Below are 22,947 nucleotides of genomic sequence, written 5' to 3'. Positions count from 1 at the left end.
GGGGAAGTGTGGAAAAGCACACCAAAGTCCATTTCCAAGATGGCGTAGAGTTGAGAAACGATGAACTTCGACAATCGACAGTTTGCTTTATGATTATTTACCCATAGGTTGTGTTTGCTCGGCGTATTTATAATTTAACTGTCCCGCATTGCTATTTAATGCTATTTGGACGGTGGGTAGACCTGTACGTTTGGAAGTGTTGACTACCTGCTAGCCTTCTACTTGGAAGCTTTGTGTGCCGCTTGCTAAGCTCGCTAAATGTTAGCAAGTTAGCCCAACAACATACACCAAATTAGGTACCTGGGTCGAATACATGCATTTGGGGATTATCAAAACGAACAGAATCTGCCAGCCTGTATTTATCGACGTTTTTGGTCACCTGAATGTTTGTCAAAGGGATAAGGCTGGGGTTTTTAGACAGCCGAGCCGACACCGAATTCTGTGATTAATCGGGTTTGTTTTGATTGGACAGTCGCATCGATAGGCGAAACGTGTATCGCTGAAATATCACATTTACACCTTACGTTTATTTAGTAGAGCAAAAACATTGTATTTGGGTCGATATGGATCGTAAACGTGGAAGGGATGCACCGTCGAAAGGCAGCAGCAGCGAGTCCAGCAGCAACAGTCCCGCGTCACCTGCAAGCCCAGCGCTGGATTCTGGAAAACCAGTCGGAGGCGCCAACGCATTCGCCAATGACGGCAGCTTCATGGAAATGTTCAAGAAGAAGATGGAAGAGGAGCGAAGGAAAAAAGAAGCGGAGCAAGCAATCTGCCCCGAAAGCACTGCTACCGCTGCTGCCGACGAAGGACAGTCGACAGTGGAAAAGAAGACGAGTAGCGTGGCCAGCTTTGTAAGGGGTTTGGCAGTTGCTCTAGCCAGAGACATCATTTCTATTTTAGCAGATCTGATAACCTATAGCTCAGCCTACATCTCAATAACTCAAAGCACATCCAAATTACAATTTGTTCTCAGAGCTGCTGGTAGGACTGTGTATCCAGCTTTCTAATCAGCACCACTGCAAGGCTTTTAGGCCTGCCAAATCTTACACTGCCCAGGTGAAGATGGGGGGCGTCACACCTGTTGCCCTTCCCAAAGTTTCTGATAGTGTAACCCCCTTGTCCTGTGTAAGGGTAACTGCCCCTCCGGTTTCCTTATCACCAGCTAGCATTTACACCAGACACATCAGACGTGTCAACCAGCTGGGGTGGGCTGAAGACAATTGTTCTCACTGTCGATGCTGTGTCACGTAGTCTCCATCAGTGGCAGTGGCACGCCTCCTGCAATGGCTCGTATAACGGTTTCAGTCTTCTCCCCTAACCCAGGTGGGGAAGCGGAGAGGGGGTGCCAAATTGACCCTACGGACCGGCATGGTTGCCAAGAAGCAGAAAGTGGACGATGAGGTATGTATGTTTTGTCACAAAGCTTACTTAGGTGATCCTCCATAGTGGTTAGTTGTAATTGTGCTTGTAAAGTGCACTGGCTGGGCTCCTGACCCCTCTTCACACATGCAATCTAATAGAGGCCCATGAAAACTGGAAACCGGGCCTGTACACCGGGATGAAAGTTAAGAGAATGCCCTTGTCAACTTCTATCACATGTACAACTAACTTCCAACCAATCTACTGTGTCACATATTTGGATCTGCAGTATAACCCCCTGCGTAGATATTTTAGTTTAGTCTGACTGCAGAGCGTGTTATAGTCATTCAAACCCCACATCTATTGTTGAATATTCTATGCATTTAGTTCTTGCTGTTCTGTATTGCTGCTTTTAACAAATGTTGTTTCTTCAGCACATTTCTATAAAAAAGGAGACAATCCGCACACCTCAGAGTTGCAAGCTTTCGGTCTTGGACTTTCATCAGGCAGAGTGCATTCAGTCAATGCCTACAGAGAAGCATACACTCTGCCCGATGAAGGTCTAAGACCGAAAGCTTGCAAATCCAGTAAAGCGTTGCACAAAAAAAGATATAGAAATTTCCACTAAATCCTGCACCTTCTTAACAAATGAGCGGTGACCCTTCACTACGTTTCTTCAGCGAATAAAATAACTCGGCTGAGCTGAAATGCTTGACATAAACGGGAAGCACTCCGCGTATACCGGGGGTGGGAAACCTTTTTCATTCGAGCGGCCACTTCAAATGTTATAAAGTCCTCCAAAGGCTGTACTATGAACACACACCGGGATCTCCCCCTGCACTTTAGGCCTATATTGAATGCGGTCAGCTTTACAACAGACCCCACCTTCACTAGGTCCCTAGTAAAATATAACTTGATTGTATTGCAAATGTTATTTTCAAGCTTTCTTTACAAAACATGTCGTATATTGTGTGAAACTGTATAACCTTCAAATTATGTCAGGGGCCGGATAAGAGCCTCGAGGGCCGTAAACTGCCTTCTAGACATAGGTTCCCCCACCACAGCATATACTGATCACGGCTTCCTGTTTCCCCTACAGCTTGAGTCGGGCAAAGGAGACGCCTGGACTAAATACATGGCGGAGGTGAAAAAGTACAAAGCTCACCAGTGTGGAGACGATGACAAAACCAGGCCCCTGGTCAAATGAAGAGGGGCCCTTTAATGCTGAAGGAGGAGACCTCATGCCAGAGGGAGGGAAGCATGGAGAAGAGGAGTGCCTGCTGCATAGGAATGGAGAGAAGCTGCCACAAGACCTGCGCCCATACTGCCAGACCGAGACCCAGAGCCAGAGCCAGAGCCAGCACGCTCTGCTGCCTACTTCCTCAGTTTTTTTTCTATCTCGTTTATTTTCTTTTCGGTTTATTTTTCAGTTTCATTTTTTCTTTCTTTTCCCTGAGTTGTCTTGTGGTTTTTAGCTTATACATACACAATGTGTGGCAAACTTTGTTTAATTTTTGGTGGATTTGTTTTTTTTTCCTTTATCTTTTTTTGGAAGACAATGTTTACCCTCACGTTAGCTTGTTATTCTATTGCAGATTTACTTGACAGGGTAATGCCTTGTAGATATTCAATATTTTTGCCCTCTCTGTTGGTATTTGTCATTTAAATCAGATGATTAAAAAAGATGCTAATAAAAATGCTAAGCATTAAATGACTAAGCTTGTGCCTTGCGTGACCTTGTCAAGTCTGTGGATCAGTGCATTCAGCACTATCATCTGTAACCCACAGGTGTTTCTCTGTTTGCCATTCAGATGACTTGTTCATTTTTACATTATCAACGAATGTCCATAGTATTGAGTGGCATGGTCATTACTTTCTGAAGCCCAAAGCCCATGAGAAAATAAAATACCTGCCAAGATATTAACCGTTAACTTTGACTCCCAAAGTTAAAGGGGCTCTGTGTAATATTTTTAGTAGTTTATTTCCAGAGTCCATGTTGGCCATTCACAGATGTTACCTTTTTCATGAATACTTACCATGACCTTCAAATTCTAAGTATTATGTCTCTGGGAAAATGGCATTTTTCATACATGAAAAGGGGGACCTTCTCCATGGTCTTGCCATTTTGAATTTCCAGAAACCGATGTTTTTAGCTGAAAAACTCACCATACTTTGGTCATAACAATAAATATTAGTTTATTGCTTTGTAAATATTCATGAAAATATCCAATCTGCCGGTATGCAGCTCAGTTTCAATGAGCGGCATAGTTGCAATACCTACTCTGCCCACAATCCTACACAGTGGACCTTGAATTTATTTGTGAGTGGAATTGGAACCAGGGCCACCGACAACTTTTGCTGAACCCCACACCCCACCCGTCTCTATACATACAATGTAATAATAACCCAATTCTGGGCCCCTTCTCTCCCTGGGCCCAGGACAACATAGCCGTTTGTCCCACTCTGTTGGCAGGCCTGACTGGAATATTTGTACAGAATTTCAAGCATGTTCCAGGTATCAATAGGGATCCAATATTTTGACGACTGGTTCACTACAGCCGCAACCTTCTGCCATGACTTCCGATATCTAATCAGTTCAATTACTAATTAAGAGTGGCAATTATCAGCTTGCAGTTATATGGGTATAACCAGCACAAAGGCAGCAGAGCAGACTACAGACATTTCCCTTTTCCTTCTATGTTAGTTCACAGCCGTCAGCCTGAGCATTCTCAGAAGCCCTGTTTGTGGAGACAGCTGTTGACATATCTAGGCTGATACAAGCTCAATTCTGATTTCAGGATGAATGTGTGGTCAAAAACTAATATTCCTAGATATAGGTCTGCTGCCAATTACATCATATTGCACAATTTCATTGGATAAAATGTTGGGTGCCAATGTTGAATACGCTCTTAAGATAGGAGTAGGCTTCATCAGAAACTTTTGATAGATCAACAGTTTCTCTAAACCTTGAACAGTATTGCCATTAAGCTCATTACCACAATTTCCTCGTTTCATGTGTGGGCCCAATATAAAACAGCATGAAACTGACTAAATTCAAATCATTCAAATTTAAAAGGCCAACTGTCCATTTGTCTCATCATCTTCGGCTGTCAGGTTCAGTCCAATTCCTCCTTTGGTACCAGAGGGACCATGGTCAGATGAGCTCCAGGGGTGTGATGTGGGATTTAACTCCTCCTGTATAGGCTACCCGTGTTCTGTTATCGTGTGGGATCATATTGCTGCTGGATAGGGCGGGGGCAAAGGAAGCTTGATCACAGCACAAAATTATAAAAACATTTTCATTTCCTAAATTACAAGAAAGAAAAAAACACAATCCATCATCCTGTATGTTTCTTGGCTTGAACTAAGGCCGTTTACCTTTTATTGTCATTCATTTTTTTGTTTGCTGACTTGAGTAAACAAACTTCATGAGGGGGGAGAAATTTTCAAGTAGAATAAAAAAGACATTTCCCGAAGCCCCTTTTAAGCAGTTTTGTCATGTTACATTGATTACAGAGGCCAGGATGGTGCTTATTAGGTTCTCATTACTCAATAGACAGCACCAAGAGACACAAGGACCTAGTAGGCATGAGGCAGGGGGGCTGCATTCATACAGCTTGGTAAACGCAATAAAAACAAAAGAAAAGCTTTATACAAATTGATGCACTGAAGTGCATGCGCATGTACAAATACACATATTCATACAGGTATTCAACCAACCAACCAACCAACCATTCATCCATCCCAGTCATTCATTCATTCATTCGTTCATTCATTCATTCATTCGTTCATTCATTCATTCATTCATTCATACAGCAATTCATCCAGCCATTCAAATTTCCAACCCATTCATCCCTCCCTGTCCACAGTGATACAGGTCTGTTTGTGTAAACATTGACAAAAAGGTTTTGTTACCCATTTGATAGTTAAAAACAATATCATAAAATCCAATTTGTTTCATTCCTTTTTGTCCGTTATGTTTTTTTTGTTTTTTTTTTAGTTTATCATGTCCTTTTCAGCGATTTTGATCTGGAGGCCATGCATATTCAATTTCTGTTGTCTGTTAGGCTTATTCATTCATCTCATCCACCCATCCATGCGAGTCCATCCATTCATCCACTTCAGAGAGTTTTCCTCTTGTCCCCACCCTGGCTTTGAGTGACATCTGTAGGAAAAGAAAACAGCAATTTTAATGTTTTCTTCTTTCTGCGTCTTGTCTTTTGTAAGATAACGTGTGCTGCTACCTTGGCCAGGGCTCACTTACATTTAAAAAAAAAAAAATCATGTGATTTGACCCTGGTTAAATAAAAAGGTAAAATACTACATTAAATAAACCCAGAGACCAGTGTCAGGTGGTTGGGACATTCACAGCTAAACGCAATCACCCTGACCAGAAGACAACTGGAATGACCACAACAGAATTTGACAAAAGGGACACATACAAACATACATAAAAACACCCAGACCAACACATTGGAGGACGAGCACAAGAGCCAAGTGAGCTGTTGAGGTTGCAGTATGGAGTTTGGTGGGCGCTTGGGCGATGTGGGTGAGAGTCAGTCAGGGGCTTACGAGTGGGGTAGGGGTACAGTAGCAACCTGGATGGTGTGCAGGGAAGTGAGGATGGTGGAGCGAGAGGATGGTGGAGGAGGGTTGCCTGGACAAGCCAGCTGCAGGTGAGGAGGCAGTGTGCTGGGTGAGGATGGAGGGTGGGGGTGTGAGGATTGGAGGAGGGTTGCCTGGGAAAGTCAGTTGCAAGTGGGGTGTGAGGTGAGGTGAGGTGAGGTGAGGTGAGGTGAGGTGAGGTGAGGTGAGGGGGTTTAGAGTAGGGAAGGTGTAGTAGCAGCCTGCAGGTTTGGAGGGGAGGAAGTGAGGGAGGGGCGTGTGAGGATGGAGGGGTGGGAGTGTGAGGATGGAGGGGTGGGAGTGTGAGGATGGAGCAGGGGGTTTACCTGGGAAAGCCAGCTGCAAGTGAGGAGGTAGTGCAGCTTGAGAGCCAGACTGAAGACTCTTTAAGAGATCTGAAGAGAAGACAGCACGTGGTAAAGGGGAGAGAGGGGAAGACAGACAAAGCAATGGGGGGCGGAGAGCAGACAACAAAGACGGTTAAATGATGGATTAGAAACATGGGATGAGTGATTTTTATGATTTTAAAGAAAACAGACAGAAACACAAGAGTGATGGTACAGCATGGTAATACATGAAGAAGACTGAACACAAAGGGCACACACAATGAGAAATAACTAAACTACAAATAAAGGGATGACTTCAGAGGCTAGATGAATCAACGTAATGTAATGTTCATAGGTTCCTTTGAACTAATATCAAAGAAATATCCGCGCATAAAGCGGACCCTGAATGTATTCTGCTAAAACATATCGAATCATCTTCATCCACCAACCAATATCAGCTCAATTTATTTCGGTGGATTTTTCAACCACAGAGGGACATAAAATACTACTGTCTACATCTACATCTACAGGTCAGGACAAGAACAGATGCGTTGTACATACATCATTCAGAAACATCACTCAGATGATGATCACTCAGCATGATGTAAATGGAAACAACATGAAACATTAGTACATGTAATGACATTGACATACAGTGACACACACAGACACAGAGCATCACGCCACAGAGACACAGGCAGACAGACATGCTAACCAGAGTAGAACTATACATTCACAAAAACACAGAGATCTCCCTATCTATGGACAGATATGTGGTTGTCACTACACCACATGTGCTCAGAGCTCAGGGTAATAGTCTCAGACATACTCTGAAGAAGAGAGTATCCTGAGGAGATGGTGTGATTACACAGAGAAGGGAGAAGACCGAGGGAGTAATGTTGTGACTTAGGCAGTATCCTGAGAAGGTGGTGGTGTGACTTCCTCTGTGGTAGGGACTATACGGAGCAACTGTTGGTGTTTTACTCTGCTGTACTCTGCTGTATTGAGTATACTGACCTTGGGGTGGGTGTGGTGACTTACTCTGTGAAAGTGAGTATCCTGAGCTAATGGGAGTGTTTGGGGGTGGCATTGTGATTTACATGGTGTTATGACTCCCCAATAACTTGTGGTAGGGAGTCAAGTGAGGCGGGGTGGTCTTGTGACTTACTCTGTGGTAGGGAGTCAAGTGAGGCGGGGTGGTCTTGTGACTTACTCTGTGGTAGAGAGTTAAGTGAGGTGGATGGTCTTGTGACTTACTCTGTGGTAGAGAGTTAAGTGAGGTGGATGGGGTGGTCTTGTGACTTACTCTGTGGTAGGGAGTTAAGTGAGGCGGGCGGGTGGTGTTGTGACTTACTCTGTGGAAGGGAGTTAAGTGAGGTGGGCGGGTGGGGTGGTGGTCTTGTGACTTACTCTGTGGTAGAGAGTTAAGTGAGGCTGGTGGTGGTGTGACTTACTTTGTGGTAGAGAGTTAAATGAGGTGGGTGGTGTTGTGACTTACTCTGTGGTAGGGAGTTAAGTGAGGTGGGCGAGTGGGGTGGTGTTGTGACTTACTCTGTGGTAGAGAGTTAAGCGAGGCGGGTGGTGTTGTGACTTACTCTGTGGTAGGGAGTTACGTGAGGTGGGTGGTGGTGTGACTTACTCTGTGGTAGGGAGTCAAGTGAGGTGGGTGGTGTTGTGACTTACTCTGTGGTAGGGAGTTAAGTGAGGTGGGCGGGTGGGGTGGTGTTGTGACTTACTCTGTGGTAGAGAGTTAAGCGAGGCGGGTGGTGGTGTGACTTACTCTGTGGTAGAGAATACAGTGATGTGGGCGGGTGGGGAGGTGGTGTGACTTACTTTGTGGTAGAGAGTTAAGTGAGGCGGGCGGGTGGGGTGGTGGTGTTGTGACTTACTCTGTGGAAGGGAGTTAAGTGAGGTGGGTGGTGGTGTGACTTACTCTGTGGAAGGGAGTTAAGTGAGGCGGGCGGGTGGGGTGGTGGTGTTGTGACTTACTCTGTGGTAGAGAGTTAAGCGAGGCGGGTGACTAACTCTGTGGTAGAGAATACAGTGAGGTGGGTGGGTGGTGTTGTGACTTACTCTGTGGAAGGGAGTATCCTGAGCTGCTGGTGACTGAGGCGGCGGTGCCGGTTGCGCTGGTGACACCGGGCGGGGGCAGGTTGAGCAGGGAGGGGAACTGGAAGGGCAGGGAGACTGGCACCAGGCCCCCCAGCATGCCGAAGCCCAGCGGCAGGGACGGGCCCGCCGCACCCAGCAGGGCACTGCCAGCTGACGACACCTAGAGGAGGCAAGCCCATTGAAGTTTGTTTCTATACATGCCAATCACCAATGGACAGCCATGATATATCACCAATCACCAATGGACAGCCATGATATATTCTGTTCAGTGATTAAGTGACTGCACCCTGACAAAGACTGCGAAGGTTGAGACGCATTGGTCATTCTTTTTGTTGCCTTAAAAGTAAAGCAAAAGTCATGAAACTGGAGTGCCAGTGTCCTTCTCTTTTTTTGAGGTTTATTTCTATATTGTGTAACAAAGCCATAAGGCAGTGAAAGTATGCTGTTGACTCGAAGCTAAGTTTGGAGTATGAAATGGACATTTTAATTAGCACCTTTTTTTTCCATCAGGCGACTAAATGGCTTGCTTCTGCCAGAAAGTACGGAAACATGTTACTACTACAATAATAACTCAAGGAGTCCAAGTCATGAGAGAGTCTCCAAGTGGACATGCTTATTAAAAAAGTCTTTATTTTAAAATCTAAAACCTAAGAGCATTTAAAAAAAAAAAAAAAAAACAGTTAAGTTAATTGAATGGAACCCAACCGGCTGCCTCTCACCTGTGACAGCTGCGGAGTAGTTGATGCTGAGGACACAGCTGCTGACTTGGCTGCCACGCCCCCCGTGCTACCGGCCCTCTGCCGCTGCCCTGTGGGCGCGCTGGCACTAGAGGCGGCTGCTGCTGCTGCTGCTGCTGTGGCGGCCGCCGCTGCTGCTGCTGCTGAGTGTTTAGGGGCGGGAGTGGAGAAGCTGGTGACCTGAGAGGAGGAGGAGGACGCGGAGGTGGTCTTCTGGCCCGCCGGGGAGCTGGCTGCAAAGTTACCCTGCTGCCCCCTGGGGGTGCCTGAGTGAGGGGGGCGGAAAGCTGGCGTCTTGGAGGCGGGCGAAGAGGAGGACGTTGTGGAAGAAGGGGAGGCGGAGGAGGTGTACTGCTGGGCAGCGGGGAGGGACTGAGAGGAGGGCCTGGCCTGCGGAGCTGAAGCAGCAGTGGACGGGGAGGCAGCAGCCCCGGCGGCGGCGGCGGCGGCAGCAGCAGCGACAGACGTAGGGGCCGGGGGCCTGGGGGTCAGCTTCAGGATGGGGGAGCTGGAGCTGTGGGAGGACTTGGTGAGGGTGGCCTGCATGGGCGTGATGAAGCCTGGCTGCTGCTGCTGCTGCTGCTGGGACGGAGGGGTGCGAGGCTGGGGGGGCGAGGGGGCCGGCGAGGCCTTGGTGCTGGAGTCCTGAGTGGGGTGTGAGGGGGTCGGTGTTCCCTGCTGCTGCTGGGCTTTGGAGGCCAGGTGGTGGGGGGAGGAAGAGGACGAGGCTGCGGCGGCAGCAGCAGCAGCGACAGCCATGGCGTGTTGTTGGGCACGTGCCTGCGCCGAGGCTGCCAGGATGACCTCCGCGGCACTCACCGTGCCACCCTTGGCCACCTTGCCAGCCAGGCTGAAGGCCTTGTGCTGGGGGGGCAGGAGAGGGGAGGCGGTGGGGGGCGGCCGGGCCTTGTTGCCCGTGGACGGGGAGCCTGAGGAGGAGGAGGAGGAAGAGGCCTTGCTACCAGGAGTCCGTGGCGACTCAGCCGCCCCTGAGGAGGAGTGTCTGTGAGCCTGGGCCAGCGGAGAACCCTTAGCCATGGAGGAGGAGGAGAGGGTGGGGGAACCGGTGAAGGAGGTAGAGACGTAGGGGCCCTTCTTCTGCAGGAGCGAGGAGGAGGAGGAAGGGGCGGAGGCCTGCGCGGGGCCGTCTCCCTGGATCAGGCCCTTGGCGGCGTTGCTGAGGAGGGCCAGCGCCTGGGAGATGGAGTCCAGCGAGGGCGTGCCCAGGTCCTCGTCCAGGGAGTCGGACAGGCAGATGGGCTCCGACTGGCGGAGCTGCTCGGGCTGCAGGTGCTGACGAGCCACCAGGGCGAGCGGGGAGGAGGGGTCCACCACCACCGGGGTCGCCCGCGGGGTCCACACCACCTCCTGTAGTGGAGGCCAAACACGAACACAAGCACACACACATTAATACTTCAGATTTTGATTATGGAAGCTGGTCACACCAATAGCAAGGCTAGATTAATGACTAAATGTTCTGAAGTATAAATTACACTACCAAGAAAGGTTATAAATGGTGAAAAACCGTTAGGACTTAGAAAATAAAATTAAATCGTATGGGTTTGATTTTAGAATTGATGTGGTTACTGCAGAATCCTACCTTGGATTTGACTTTTGGTGTGGGTACTATTCTTTTCTTGACCCTGGAAGCAACACAATAAGAAATGTTCAGATGTCAAGGCTTATCCTTTACAAATCTTAAAAATCTGAGAAATATACAGAACAGCCAATCAATACTAACGAGTTGCCAGTGAGGTGGTTATGGGCCATGCGGCTTTCTCTGAACAGGATCCTGCAGACACAACAACAGACATTAAATCAGACATGATGCATAACATTACTATTACAGGACAGAAAGCAAGACATAACTATGACTAATTGCTAGTTATTACATCTTGTTAGCTTCAATTTACTTTGATCATTGTACAACTAACATTCGTCTCATTTACATGACATATTTAATTCAGAATGAACTCAATAAAACTTAATTCAGAACTAAATAGTTTACATTGCACTTTCATTTAATTCCGAATTAAAGCGTTTAACACATTTTCAAGGCGGAATCATCAACATATCAACTGCACATAGAGACTGACCTTGAAATGTGTTTTTGTAAGACATTGAATAAAATTTACTTTGTAAATCAAAGTCTATAGCAATAGCTCAATGCTATAATCAGAGAAGGTCCAAGTATGAGAGTGGTCACTCCCATTGGTTCCTAGAATACCGTCAAAAACTTGCACTTCCACCTACATGGTAATGATTGGGAAAAATGAATGGGAGTCAATGGGGCTAAATATCAAAATGTATAAATATCAAAAAATATGTTCCAATTCCCAGTCATCAATCTCACGTATGTTAGTTTCCTATTAAGAACTTGGTAGGTATTATAAAAAGGAGGCATTGTCAAGTTCTTAGGGTGTTTCGTTTTTCCACCAAGGCAGAAGATTTCGACCTGTACTGACTAGCATTCTGCTAGTGTATATGAATTTGGCCCATAGAGAGTACATAATTATTCTACTTTCAATGATTTGGCCTCATATATATAGTTTGCTGACTCATTGTATAATAACTTAGAGGTGCAAAAAACAAATTCTAGCTCAAAATTCGTTTTTTTTTATGACTAGTTTCGAATGTCATTAATATTTCAGGGCAAAAAATTACATAAGAAAAGAAATACATATTTTATCTTTCGTCACTGAACCTTCTCACGGGTTACAAATTCTCTGCTCTTATAACACATGCTTTGAGAGACACACCTGGCCTGCATCCAGCCTTTGGGCCAGAGTGGTTTGACCTCCGTCTCCATGAAGGCTTTGAGGTAGTCCTCAGCCGAGAGAGAGTTCTGGGCCTCCCGCTCGTAGCAGCCCAGCTTCACCCGCACCAAGATGCACAGCAGGTTCCTATGGAGACAAACACAGTGGCAGTGGCATGGTCAGAAGTTGAACGGGTTGGCATTCTCTCAGACCAGTGGTACTGCGGCTCACATCACTTGTATTCAGTCATTCATAATCCAAGTCAGGCTAGAACTAATTTGTCTTGCATTTTGTGTACGCTTCAACAATAGGACAATGAACTTAAAGGAGATAATAATCTGTAGATCGCAAGATCTGCTTTACTTGTGTGAAAATTAGGTGATACTTCGCTTATGTTAATATTAAATGATGCTACTTGTTGGCCCAAGAGTAACTTGGTTGAAGACCGGGGTCTGTTGCTGCAACTTCCCCGCCTGCTTGGGGCTGACCTGAGTTTGTCGTCCCAGATGAATTTCTTGCGGGGTCCCATCACCCTCTTCCCCGGCTTCTCCTCGTCGTCCTCCTCCGAGCCATTCTTCTCTCCCTCTTCCGACTGCTGTCTGTTGGCAAAAACACAAAACACACACAATGACTGGGTGTCCGAAGGAGTGGAGATGGAACAACTCTAATGTGTGTGTGTGTGTGTGTGTGTGTGTGTGTGTGTGTTTAAACCATTTTAGCCTAAGTCCTCTTTGGGATAAGGCGCCCTCTCCCTATTAAAACCAGAATATCTCAGCCTCCAAAGTACATAAAAACATGAAATAAGTTGCTAGAAAAAAAGCTAGAACCTTAATTTTGCACTAGAATGTGTTCATTCAGCTCCAACATACCCACATGTTTAATAAAACAGCTCAAATCTCAAGAACCTTAATGCAGCGTATATGACGCTCCAGGACACAATGGGTTAAGACAAGCATTGGTGTGAGTGTGTATGTATACGTGTGTGTATATGTGTAAGAGAGGGTTTGAATGCTTATGTTTGTGTGCGTTAGGGAAATGCCTTACTTTGCCACCCTGGCCATGCAGTCCATGTTGAACCTTGCTATCTGCTCAGGCATCACGCTGCAGACTGCCAGCTTCAGCTTCAGGAGAGGGGTGCGCAGACGATCATCCTGTAGCAGCACAAGGACAGCAGGAGGGCTCAAAACAACTACATTGCCCTTACTTGTAGTACAGGAACACAAGTACAACTTAAAGGGGTATGCCACTATTTTGGGGCCTAATACAGTTAAAATCGTTGGCCAAGGTTTATAAAGGTAGTAAAGTGTCTTATTTTTCATGTAAGCCGTTGTCTTGCTTTAAGATAAGTTAAAAGAGGGAGCATGTCGCTAAGCTAGTGAAAGTCAATGGATCCGTGTAGCATGCTTCACGGATCCATTGACTTTCACTATCTTAGCGACATACTCCCTCTTTTAACTTGTCTTAAAGCAAGACAACGCTTAACATGAAAAATAAGACACTTTACCACCTTAATAAACCCTAGCCAACGATTTTAACTGTATTAAGCCCCAAAACAGTGGCATACCCCTTTAAGATGTTTTCAGAGGTCTAAAGCTCAATGCTGTAGATAGAACCTCCACCGCACCCGTCCCCCTACCATAGAGTGACACAAACACTTGCCTGGAAAATTAACAGTGTGCTAGAGTTCAATCAATCTTTCGAAATCAGAAAATCACACAATTTGTACAGTGTTCAGCATGCTGTTCAGCATGCTGTTGTGACCTGCTCACACACCTGTATGTTGAGGCTGAGTTTTTTCAAACGCTTGAGAAGGGCCTCCTTGTTGCATGGTACGAACGCCTCCATGTGGGAGTAGACGGCTGAGCGAGCCTCAATGGGCTGCTCCTGAACCTGCAGCTCAATACTGCAACAAATGAAAGAAGGGTTAGCTTGGTAAGCTACGTTCACACACACATCGCTACTAGTCACTTGCTTAGTGAAGGAAGTCAATAGAATGTCTAGGTGTTCCAGTGAAGCGAGGGGGCGAGTAGGTGAGGAGTACAAGCGATACGATGTGAGCTAAAAATATTAAAAGTTAAAAATATTTTAACTTCGAGCGAGGCAAGTAAGCAAGTGACCAATTAGAATGCAGAGTTCGGATAACTTACAGTACTTCTAGCTTTTCATGAGCGAGTGGCGAGTAGGTGAGTGCGAGTAACGCATGTGAATGTAGCTTAATTAGTAATGATCCTCAATGCTAAAATGTAAAGTAATGAAGGTTGGAGTAATTATGTTCCTTTAGGTCCGACAAAGCACACACCTCCCACATACAGGGAGTGGACTAGAAAACACACGTGCACACACACACATGAACACGCAAACAACAGGATGAAAACACTCACTCCAGCAAAATGTTGTTCATGTCCAGAGTGAAGAACTTCTTGCGGCCTTCTTGGTCGAATTGACGTGATGCCTGACAAAGGACAGAAGAAGGCACATTAGTCAGATCAGGAAGATCAAGACACGGATCCTAGAACAACACTGCCATTCTGGCCACAGAAAAGCGTGAAGACCATTCTTACACAACATCAATCAGATCAAATCTAAGGTGATGCATGGCTCTCTCCTGCCTACTGTAATTGGTCAACTGTAGACATTCATGTGTGCAGGGTCTTAGCACGCTCAATGAATCCAATTCTATACACTTACATTTTAATAAAAGGCAGGTTACCTATGCAAAATATGTTCCTCGGAAAACTGGCATCTAGCAAAGAATTGCTTATCTAGATAATGGCATGTGACACAGGGTCTTTGTTCTGAAAAGAATGAGCTGTCTGGCTGATGTCTCGCTAGAAGAAGCCTTCCCTGGCAGTGATGGGGAGAGAACTCTACTACATACGACACTTTGAGCCAAAACAATCTCTTGAAGGTGGATGTTTCTTGATCCTGTAGTTCTCCTGTACTTCACTGTAGTTTTTTTTTGTACATTGCATTCCTTACCAAGATTTAGCATCTGTGTGTAGTGACACAGCAGTCACCCTGTCATACCGGGCGGCATATACAAGTATATTCCACTCTCACAGCATAAATGCCACCATCCCTAGAGGTAAATGTCCTTAGGTCAGAAAGCAAAACACCAGGGTGGTATACTAAGAAGCTGGTTCAATAGTAAACAAGATTACGTTAACCTTGTGGTAGAGGTAAATCATCTAATAGAAGTGCCTGGAGTCCTCATTTTCTTAGCTAAATGATGCCTGCAGGTAGATCTTTTAGGAGGTTTACCACTTCCTGTTGGTTAACAAAGCCTGGTTCATCAGTTAAGTTAACCATGCTCTTACTATACCCCCCCCGGTACAAATTTAATGCAACCAGTTGAATCAGCTGACTGTAATAAGACTAGTAGACTAGTCTTCAAGTCAACTGTACTTGGTTAGATGGGAAAACACTACTTCCTGAACACAGGATCGACATCTCTGCCCATTCTTCACTGAACTCAATGTTGTCCTCGATTCTACAGTCGTACATATGCTCAATTTTCCACTGGCTGTTTTCCCAATGAGCTCCAAGTCGCTGTAGGCTGTTTGCTATCCCATTCTTCCACTGAGCTAAAAATATCCACTGCGTATCTTGAGAGTGCTGCCATTTTGAGTATGCAGTTACCTACCACAGCAGCAAAATTAGTACTTTTAAGTTACTGTAACCGAGGCTTGACATGCTAACTGTGCAAAAAAAAAGGTGCGGACGTGCTGAGCAACCTAAGTAACAGAGGAGGAAGTGGTTTCACACACAATGCTTTCCCTCCCTTCACAGACCACAGTCAAGCAAAAGAAATCTCAGCCAGTTAACACACTGACATGACACGAAAACAGTTTATTGACTTTTACCATGCAGCAAAATAAATACACTAAAGTAATTGATGTCATATGTTATTATCGTATAACAAATAAATCTCTTAAGCTCTTCATACATCCTGAGTGTCCTTTCTTTAAAGTCGTCTCCTCCTACATGTCCCTCATCTCGTCATCTCTCCCTCTTCCTCTTCTCTCTACCTCTCAGTCCTCCTCCTCCTCCTCTCCATCCTCCTCCACCTCTCCGTCCTCCTCCTCCTCCTCCTCCACCTCTACGTCCTCCTCCTCCTCCACCTCTACGTCCTCCTCCTCCACCTCTACGTCCTCCTCCTGCACCTCTATGTCCTCCTCCTGCACCTCTACGTCCTCCTCGACCACCTCTCCTCCTCTCCTTACTGTCAGCCTCCTGCAAGAGAAAGATTTACTCAAAGCTTGCCAGGCTAACAGAGAACCATGCCAGTGTCCATTCCTGCAGCTTATCTAGAACTTACTGACATTCTCACAGCGAGCATTCAGGAATTGGAAAGTTGGTTTACCGTATGAACCGAAAAATGCACTTTTACAAACAATGACAACAACATGGATGTTAGCAGGTAGTCAGCACGGTATTAACAAGTCGTTCCCTGTTAAGCACTTTGGCTCCAAACGTAACTGGTGAGGGAAGCGGCACTGGCACAGTTCTGGACAATCCTGAAAACGGAGTGTGAGATTGCGCAAGCTTTTCTATGCTAGTCAGACCAACGCCCTTCTGGGAGAGTGAAGAGGCATGGCTGCAGCTCTGGAGGACAGCCAGGGCACAGCCCTGCTCTTCCCCCCAGTCATCTGTGGCCCTCGGTGGGGTGCAGGCCCTTGGTGGCTCGCCTGTGGGACGGCTGGCAGCTCGGAATGGGAGGGGTGGGGGGTGGAGTGACAAAACTGAACACGGATACAGGATGTGTTTTAAAAAGAAAAGAGGCGTCTAAATATGGATCGTCAGCATACGAAAATGGGCGTGGGGTCGATCCTGAGTGCCACAACAAACTAGAAGGCTAACTGACCTAAAAAGGAATCAAGTTGTCCAACATGAGCATTTTGACCTCACACACACACACACAGTAACATAAGAACCAAGAAAAACAAAGGTGCAAAACAGTTATAATAGTCTTCTTCCCATCCTGACACAGAGGACGATTCATCAACTTCAACTCAAATTCCCATAACTCTTTTACTCAACATTCATATAATTTCCTCCCTCACTACAAATCTGACAAACCAAGAGAAAGGAAACAGCAAAGCTTGTCTTCTCTCTCTTCCAACACCATGTACATTTCTTTAACTGCTTCAACTGCCTTCAACCAGTTGGGACTGGACTCTGGCTGAGGAAACTACTTTTGTGGGGACTAGGGCTGTAACGATACACTCAACCCACGATTCGGTTCGTATCGCGATTTTTGACCTACGGTTCGATACACCTCACGATTTCTGAAATCAAATCATAAGGCTGTTTTCTGGACAAATGGGTAATAAAACTTTAACAGGGTGTATCACGATACTGCCTCCTCGTATCACAATACAGTATAGTGACTCTGTGCATCACGATTTCTCGGTTCGATACAATATCGTTACAGCCCTAGTGGGGATACTTGAATTGTGGGGACACTTGTGTGGCCTTGTGTGGCCCATCTGGAGTTATTTTGGGAGGGAAAGCGAATAGATGAGTTAAAAACTGAACTTCACAATTTTGCGCCACTCAGGCCTCCAGCCTTTGCCTAAGGCTCAAGCCTGTGCATTTGCATTTGCTGACTTGGCTGACGCTTATGACAAAATGAATGCAGGGCTGACTGAACTGGGTTATGCATAAAGCAGGTGCACAACTGGCTCCACGCAGGGGGAAGGACCAAAAAAAAAAAAAAAACCCTGTATGTACGCTGCTGCAAAAAAATACCTGCCAACGACTACTTCGTTCCAGCTTAAGAATTTAAGGGCCCGAAAACAAGACTTGTAGTAGAACCAGTGAGTGAGTGGCAGTGGGGAGCTTACCGCCCGCAGGTCCTCGATGCGCTTGACCAGGGGTCCCGGCAGGCCGCTGGGCAGTGGCGGTGGGTTGAGGGGTCCTTTGGGGATCCGGCCCGCCGCTGCCACACCTCCGGGTACCACCACAGCCTTCTGACCTCCTGGCAGCAGGTTCCCGTTCTCCGCCTGCTGTCGGGGGCTGGCGGGCGTGGGAGAGTCCAACAGGCCGAAATCCAGGTCCCCCATCAGGTCCTGCAGCATCTCGTTGTCATGGGCGCCGCCCAGCAATGACATCACCGCCGGGTCGGTGGTCAAGTCGGACATGTTGAAGTCGCCTCCGGGCGTGGTGACGGCAGTGCCCAGGGGGACGGCGTTACCGGGCGGGGGGTGGGAGTTGAGCACGGCCACTGGGGGTCGCTGGGTGGCGGCAGGGTTGGGCGTGGCGGTGGCATTGGCAGCGTTGGGGCCTCGGGTCACCTTGACTACGCCCGGCTGCTTCTTGCGGATCTCCTCCTTCTCGCGGGCGAAGCGGCGCAGCATGGCCGCCAGGTTCAGGGAGTCCTTCATCAGCTTCTTACGCTTCTTCTTCTCTGGACGGTTTAATGACGACACCCTGAACAAGGGAGAGAGGAGAGGGAACATGACTCCCAGGTTTTACTGAATGATGATACCGTAGGTCACTCCCAACCCTTTTTTTAGACCAAGGGAGGACAGACAAAAAGAGAAAAACGTTTTTGATACACAGTTCATTGTTTGAGAACAATTCATTGTTTCAATGCTTAAAACAAGGCCAATCAAAGCCACAACCCCAAGGCAACCTATCCCCAATATGGCCATCACCACAGGCAACAGTTTTTTTCCCCCTGGGTCAGATTGTAATAAAAGTTATGTGTATTAAAAAACACAGAAAAATTGGGCAGGGGGCTCCCCCATCATTTTCAATACCTGGCAAAGCCCCTCCATAAAAGTACTCATCTTGATCTAAAATTGTGCCATGAAATCTGTGGTTTAGGAGGTTGTTAATTGTCTTCATACACTCACCCTGTCTTTGGCACCCGCATCTTTCTTGGTTTCTTCTCCAGCTCCAAACCACCATCTTGCTTTTTCCGCCTTTTCTTGATCACTCTTTCCTCAATGGCTGGCGCCTTCTCAGACAACAAAAGAAAACATGACGAAAAAAATAAATGAAAATAATCTACAGTGAATGAACAACAATGAGCTGCAGAGTAAAATGTTCTCCAAAAAATATTCTCCAAGCAGGCATTGTGTTTTACTGGTCATACTTCAAAAAGCCAAATATTTCAATGGGTGTTATCTAAATGCATTAAAATGACTGCATTGACCTATTAAAGTTTCAATTAATAGATTGGCCGTCACAGTACCAATGGGGCGCTAATCGTGCACAGATGCATGTGTAATTTTTTTCTCATTATTCTTCCAATGAAAACAATAATAATAATAATGTGACATCTGTTATCTCTCAAGTTACTTAGGGCTTAAAGCTTTGCTTTGTTACCCTTTTCAATAATGTCTTTATCCACAACTGCACACAGAGTAGGTGCTCTCCAAAAAACAAAAAAACAAAACAAAAACCCATTTGAATATGCAGTATGTTTTTGAATCAGTCCCACCTTAAGATGATTTCCATCCTTAGTTGTGTCGTCCCCCTCTGAGTCTGAAGCTGGTCGGAACTGCAGGGTGCCCGTGTTGATGTAAAAGCCGCCCAGCTTAGTGGTCAAGGACGCGGGCACCAGCTCATCATACTACAGACAGGACAGGACAGGACAGGAGGAGACACACAGCAATGTTACAAAGCTTAAGGGAAAGCATTTCTTGAATTATTTACACAGACAAGGCACAATACACACTAATGCAAATGTGCTGTGGTATCCTGGGGGCTTAATTTGAACTCTAATTCTAATCAAAGATTTTATAAAACCACAACTGACCAGTTCTTTCTTTGCTATTACATAACATTATGATACACTAAGCTGAGGCTTTTTACAGAAAGCAAATTACAGTTGACGCAGGACTCTAGCCTGCAATTAAAAGATGGTCTGTGGCAAATGATGAGAGCTCTTGCCCTATTCCACAGACTACAGTAATCGTGCAAATGTCCTCCCATTGAATATTTTATATAACACGCGCATAGGTCTTTGGAGAGTACAAGTCTCAAACAGTCAGACCGTGTCAAAAAAATGCACGCTCTCGCTGACTAATGAGGAGGCCGAGTAATTAACAGTGAATAATGTAGCGCATCTCCACAGTACTCACGGCTTCTGAATTATCTATGAAGGGGTCCGTCTCGTCGTAGCCGTATCCGATGTCCACCAGATCTTGGATCCTGTCCTTTCTCTTCTTTTTGCTCGGGTTTCCCCCCTGTTACAACGACATGGAGAGAAGACCTGAAACGTCGGTCTACTGCAGAGGCTCCCAACATTTTTTGCTACGGGACTCCATTTGACATACCAAATTTCTGAGAACCCCATCAACTTTTTTTCCCACGACCAAAAAAACATCACTGAGCTAACTTGCAGGCTGTTAGACTACGTATAGATATTTATGGCAGTATGCAGTGTTTCAATAACAATATTAATTAGTTTATATTACGGTAATTATTAATATTTATTGGTATTCTTTTTCACACCTGAACATTTCTGGGGACCACGTTTGAATTCCAGGCGACCCCATATGGGGTCCCGAGTCCCGACCCCAGTGTTGAAAAACACTGATCTACTGACAATCACCACGTTCATTTATCCATTCATGTCATGTATCCTTTATTTAGCCAGGATTGTCCCATTGAGCCTAATGCTGGATCTCAAATGGTGCACTTGTGCACTTCAGTGTTCATGTTTCAGTTACGCACTGAAACATAGTGCCCGAAGTGCACAAGTGGACCATTTGAGATCCGGCATAAGTGTCTCTTCTGCTGCCAGGGAGTCCTGGTTGGCTGTTGGTTGGCAGCCAACAAAAACTTCCAGACGCACACAAACACATTAGCACATCATAAGGAAAATAAACTTACATGAAACATTCACACATGATGAGGAGCAGAAACATGCAGAAATTTCTTTGAGGTTTGATTAGATTAGTCCCCTTGGGGTTAACAGTACACTTTTTGTCTCCACACAATGAAGCACCATCACACACATCACATGCATCTAGATTTTTTTAGCAGTGGAACCCTTGTGCACTTACATATTTGCTCTCAAACTTTTTGGCAAGTGCTTCCACCTCCATCCTCTCTTTTGCATCGTCACCAAAGGGATCGTTGGGATCAAAGTTGGGAGTCAGTCCTTGAGGAGGCGGTCCTTGAGGAGGCTTCTTCTTCTTTACCTGAGCATGAATTACAGAGTGTGGGTGAAATAGAAATGGGAAAGGCCCAGAGCAGTATGAGGCAAACATTGTGCTGTAACAATTCAAATAGTTATCAAGACAGAGATATTGTAATATGATTTAACACTATGAAACTGTCCCTTCTTGGATACTGCCTCTTGACAGACATTTAGAGTTCTGCCATACTGTATGAACTGCATTCAAAACAAATCCAAGAAAACAATTTCACAACATCAGCAAGTTGGCCTAAAGAAGGCCACCTCTTATTGTCAATTTAATGTAAAGCTCTCTATTATCTGCAACCCTTCCCATTGTTTCGCTACAGGGAAGTATTTCTTTTTTTAAACAAGATAATCTCTGATGGCTTGACTGCCAATGCTAAACAGTATGCAAGTGTTTTTATTATTAACAAGACAGTTTTTGTATACATGGGGCAAATGCTTGAAGACACGAGCAACTAACAAAAAAAATATTAATTTTTTTGACGCTTAAATGCGTGGAAACTGTTGCATAGATATGTCCACCTCCCACTAATCAATAGAATCAACAAAGAAAACATTCACATTTACAGTTTAGATACAGCTTTACCACGTCTGATTAAGAACTTGAACTTGACGCTAGAGTAAACACTGACGTAGCTTACGCTACTCCACGTTGCTGACGTGATATCATGCAGCCCATTGTTTTTGTAGCGAATGCAACATAAGACACAAAGTAAAGTTCATCGATAATTCCACATGCATGTAGCATTATGTAAACACAATTCCACCAGGACTCAATTTTTTGCCATCAAAAGTAATGCACCTTTTGCACGCATACGCTGCAGACACTATGTGGCCTGTCTGCACTTGACAGCGCCTACCAGAAATCGTGCACAAATGGGGGGAACTTTTGGGTTATCTTACCTGAGTTGCTTGAACCAGCTCGCTGTAGTTGTATTCTGCAGATCCTTTATCACTGGGCTCAGACAAGGATAAATTCAAACGCACCGTGACTGCCCTGGGTTCTCCAGAAGTTCCGTCAGCAACGTTACCATTTCCTTTCATGTTACCGAACATGCTACTACCACCTCCTGGCCCGGTTGCTGCACTTCCAATCCCTCCATTTTTCCCGTGGCTGGTGTCATTATCCTCCTCCCGACGTCTTTTCTTTGTTTCCGAGGCTGGTGAGGTGTTAAAGGTGGCGAGAGTGACGAAAGGTACCTTTCGCTGTTCGGCCATTTGATGCTGACCCGGCTATATTGCTCCCTCGCTCAAAACAAAGTAGAGCGAGACTACTCTGCACAACTAGCTAGCTTTTCGGCTAGTAATTGGGCTAAAACAGCTAGCTGGCTAGCTATTAGTCGACATCCACTTGACGACTTGGCTACATAAAATATAAACTTATCCTGCTGGGCAAAAGACAAACGGAAATTGCCCGAGCCCCCTTGACTTTCTTCGGAACGTGGTGACAGAGATAAAATATGATAAACGAAGAGTCCATGAAATTGATAGCAAGCTAAAACACTACAGCATCTTTCAAGGAGGCCATTTTATATATCAGTAAATGGATTTATTCAGCTCAGGTCACTGGGCTGGGCGTGAGCATAGAAGAAAAAGCGGAAACAAGCGGCCCTGAGACAAAATAATGCCCAATAGCGGACTTCTCTCCTTTTCTTCGCCCGCCCAGTTCACAATGTAGCGCGAAACAAGGAGGAGTCGTTTCCGTGGACTTCAGCGCGGGAGATTTGCCATGCATTGACCAGAATGAAGATAAAAGAACATCCAGCCTTTGTTTGACAGACGTAAAGCAGAGGCCTAAATAAAATAATAAATAAACAACACTAAGCTGAGAAATGAGATGTGCCTCTTAGGCTATGAATAGGTAAAGA

At 45.7% G+C, this 22,947-nt stretch overlaps 2 protein-coding genes across 3 annotated transcripts; one reads left to right on the top strand and one right to left on the bottom strand.

Moving 5' to 3' along the window:
* Positions 1–23: 23 nt before the first annotated feature.
* On the top strand, positions 24–3,081 carry trir (telomerase RNA component interacting RNase). Its single transcript, XM_063192435.1, has 3 exons — positions 24–854; positions 1,327–1,404; positions 2,462–3,081. Exons 1-3 carry the CDS (start codon positions 564–566, stop codon positions 2,567–2,569), a joined length of 477 nt encoding a protein of 158 aa, XP_063048505.1. The 5' UTR covers positions 24–563; the 3' UTR covers positions 2,570–3,081.
* Positions 3,082–4,708: 1,627 nt separating this feature from the next.
* ubn2b (ubinuclein 2b) lies at positions 4,709–22,930 on the bottom strand. 2 transcript variants are annotated; one of them, XM_063192418.1, is made up of 17 exons: positions 21,983–22,928; positions 20,940–21,077; positions 20,013–20,117; positions 19,370–19,501; positions 18,780–18,883; positions 17,766–18,351; positions 14,301–14,371; positions 13,693–13,822; positions 12,964–13,070; positions 12,408–12,518; positions 11,923–12,066; positions 10,905–10,955; positions 10,764–10,806; positions 9,146–10,531; positions 8,388–8,586; positions 6,315–6,383; positions 4,709–5,527 (listed from the first exon to the last, which is right to left on the bottom strand). In XM_063192418.1, exons 1-17 carry the CDS (start codon positions 22,295–22,297, stop codon positions 5,484–5,486), a joined length of 3,735 nt encoding a protein of 1,244 aa, XP_063048488.1. In that variant the 5' UTR covers positions 22,298–22,928; the 3' UTR covers positions 4,709–5,483. The 2 variants fall into 2 exon arrangements, with proteins under 2 accessions (XP_063048488.1, XP_063048490.1); XM_063192420.1 differs by lacking the exon at positions 6,315–6,383 and having other exon boundaries at positions 21,983–22,930.
* Positions 22,931–22,947: the final 17 nt, after the last annotated feature.

This window comes from Engraulis encrasicolus, chromosome 2, assembly GCF_034702125.1.
Source record: "Engraulis encrasicolus isolate BLACKSEA-1 chromosome 2, IST_EnEncr_1.0, whole genome shotgun sequence".
NCBI lineage: Eukaryota > Metazoa > Chordata > Actinopteri > Clupeiformes > Engraulidae > Engraulis > Engraulis encrasicolus.
This window is presented reverse-complemented; position numbering and strand designations above follow the sequence as displayed.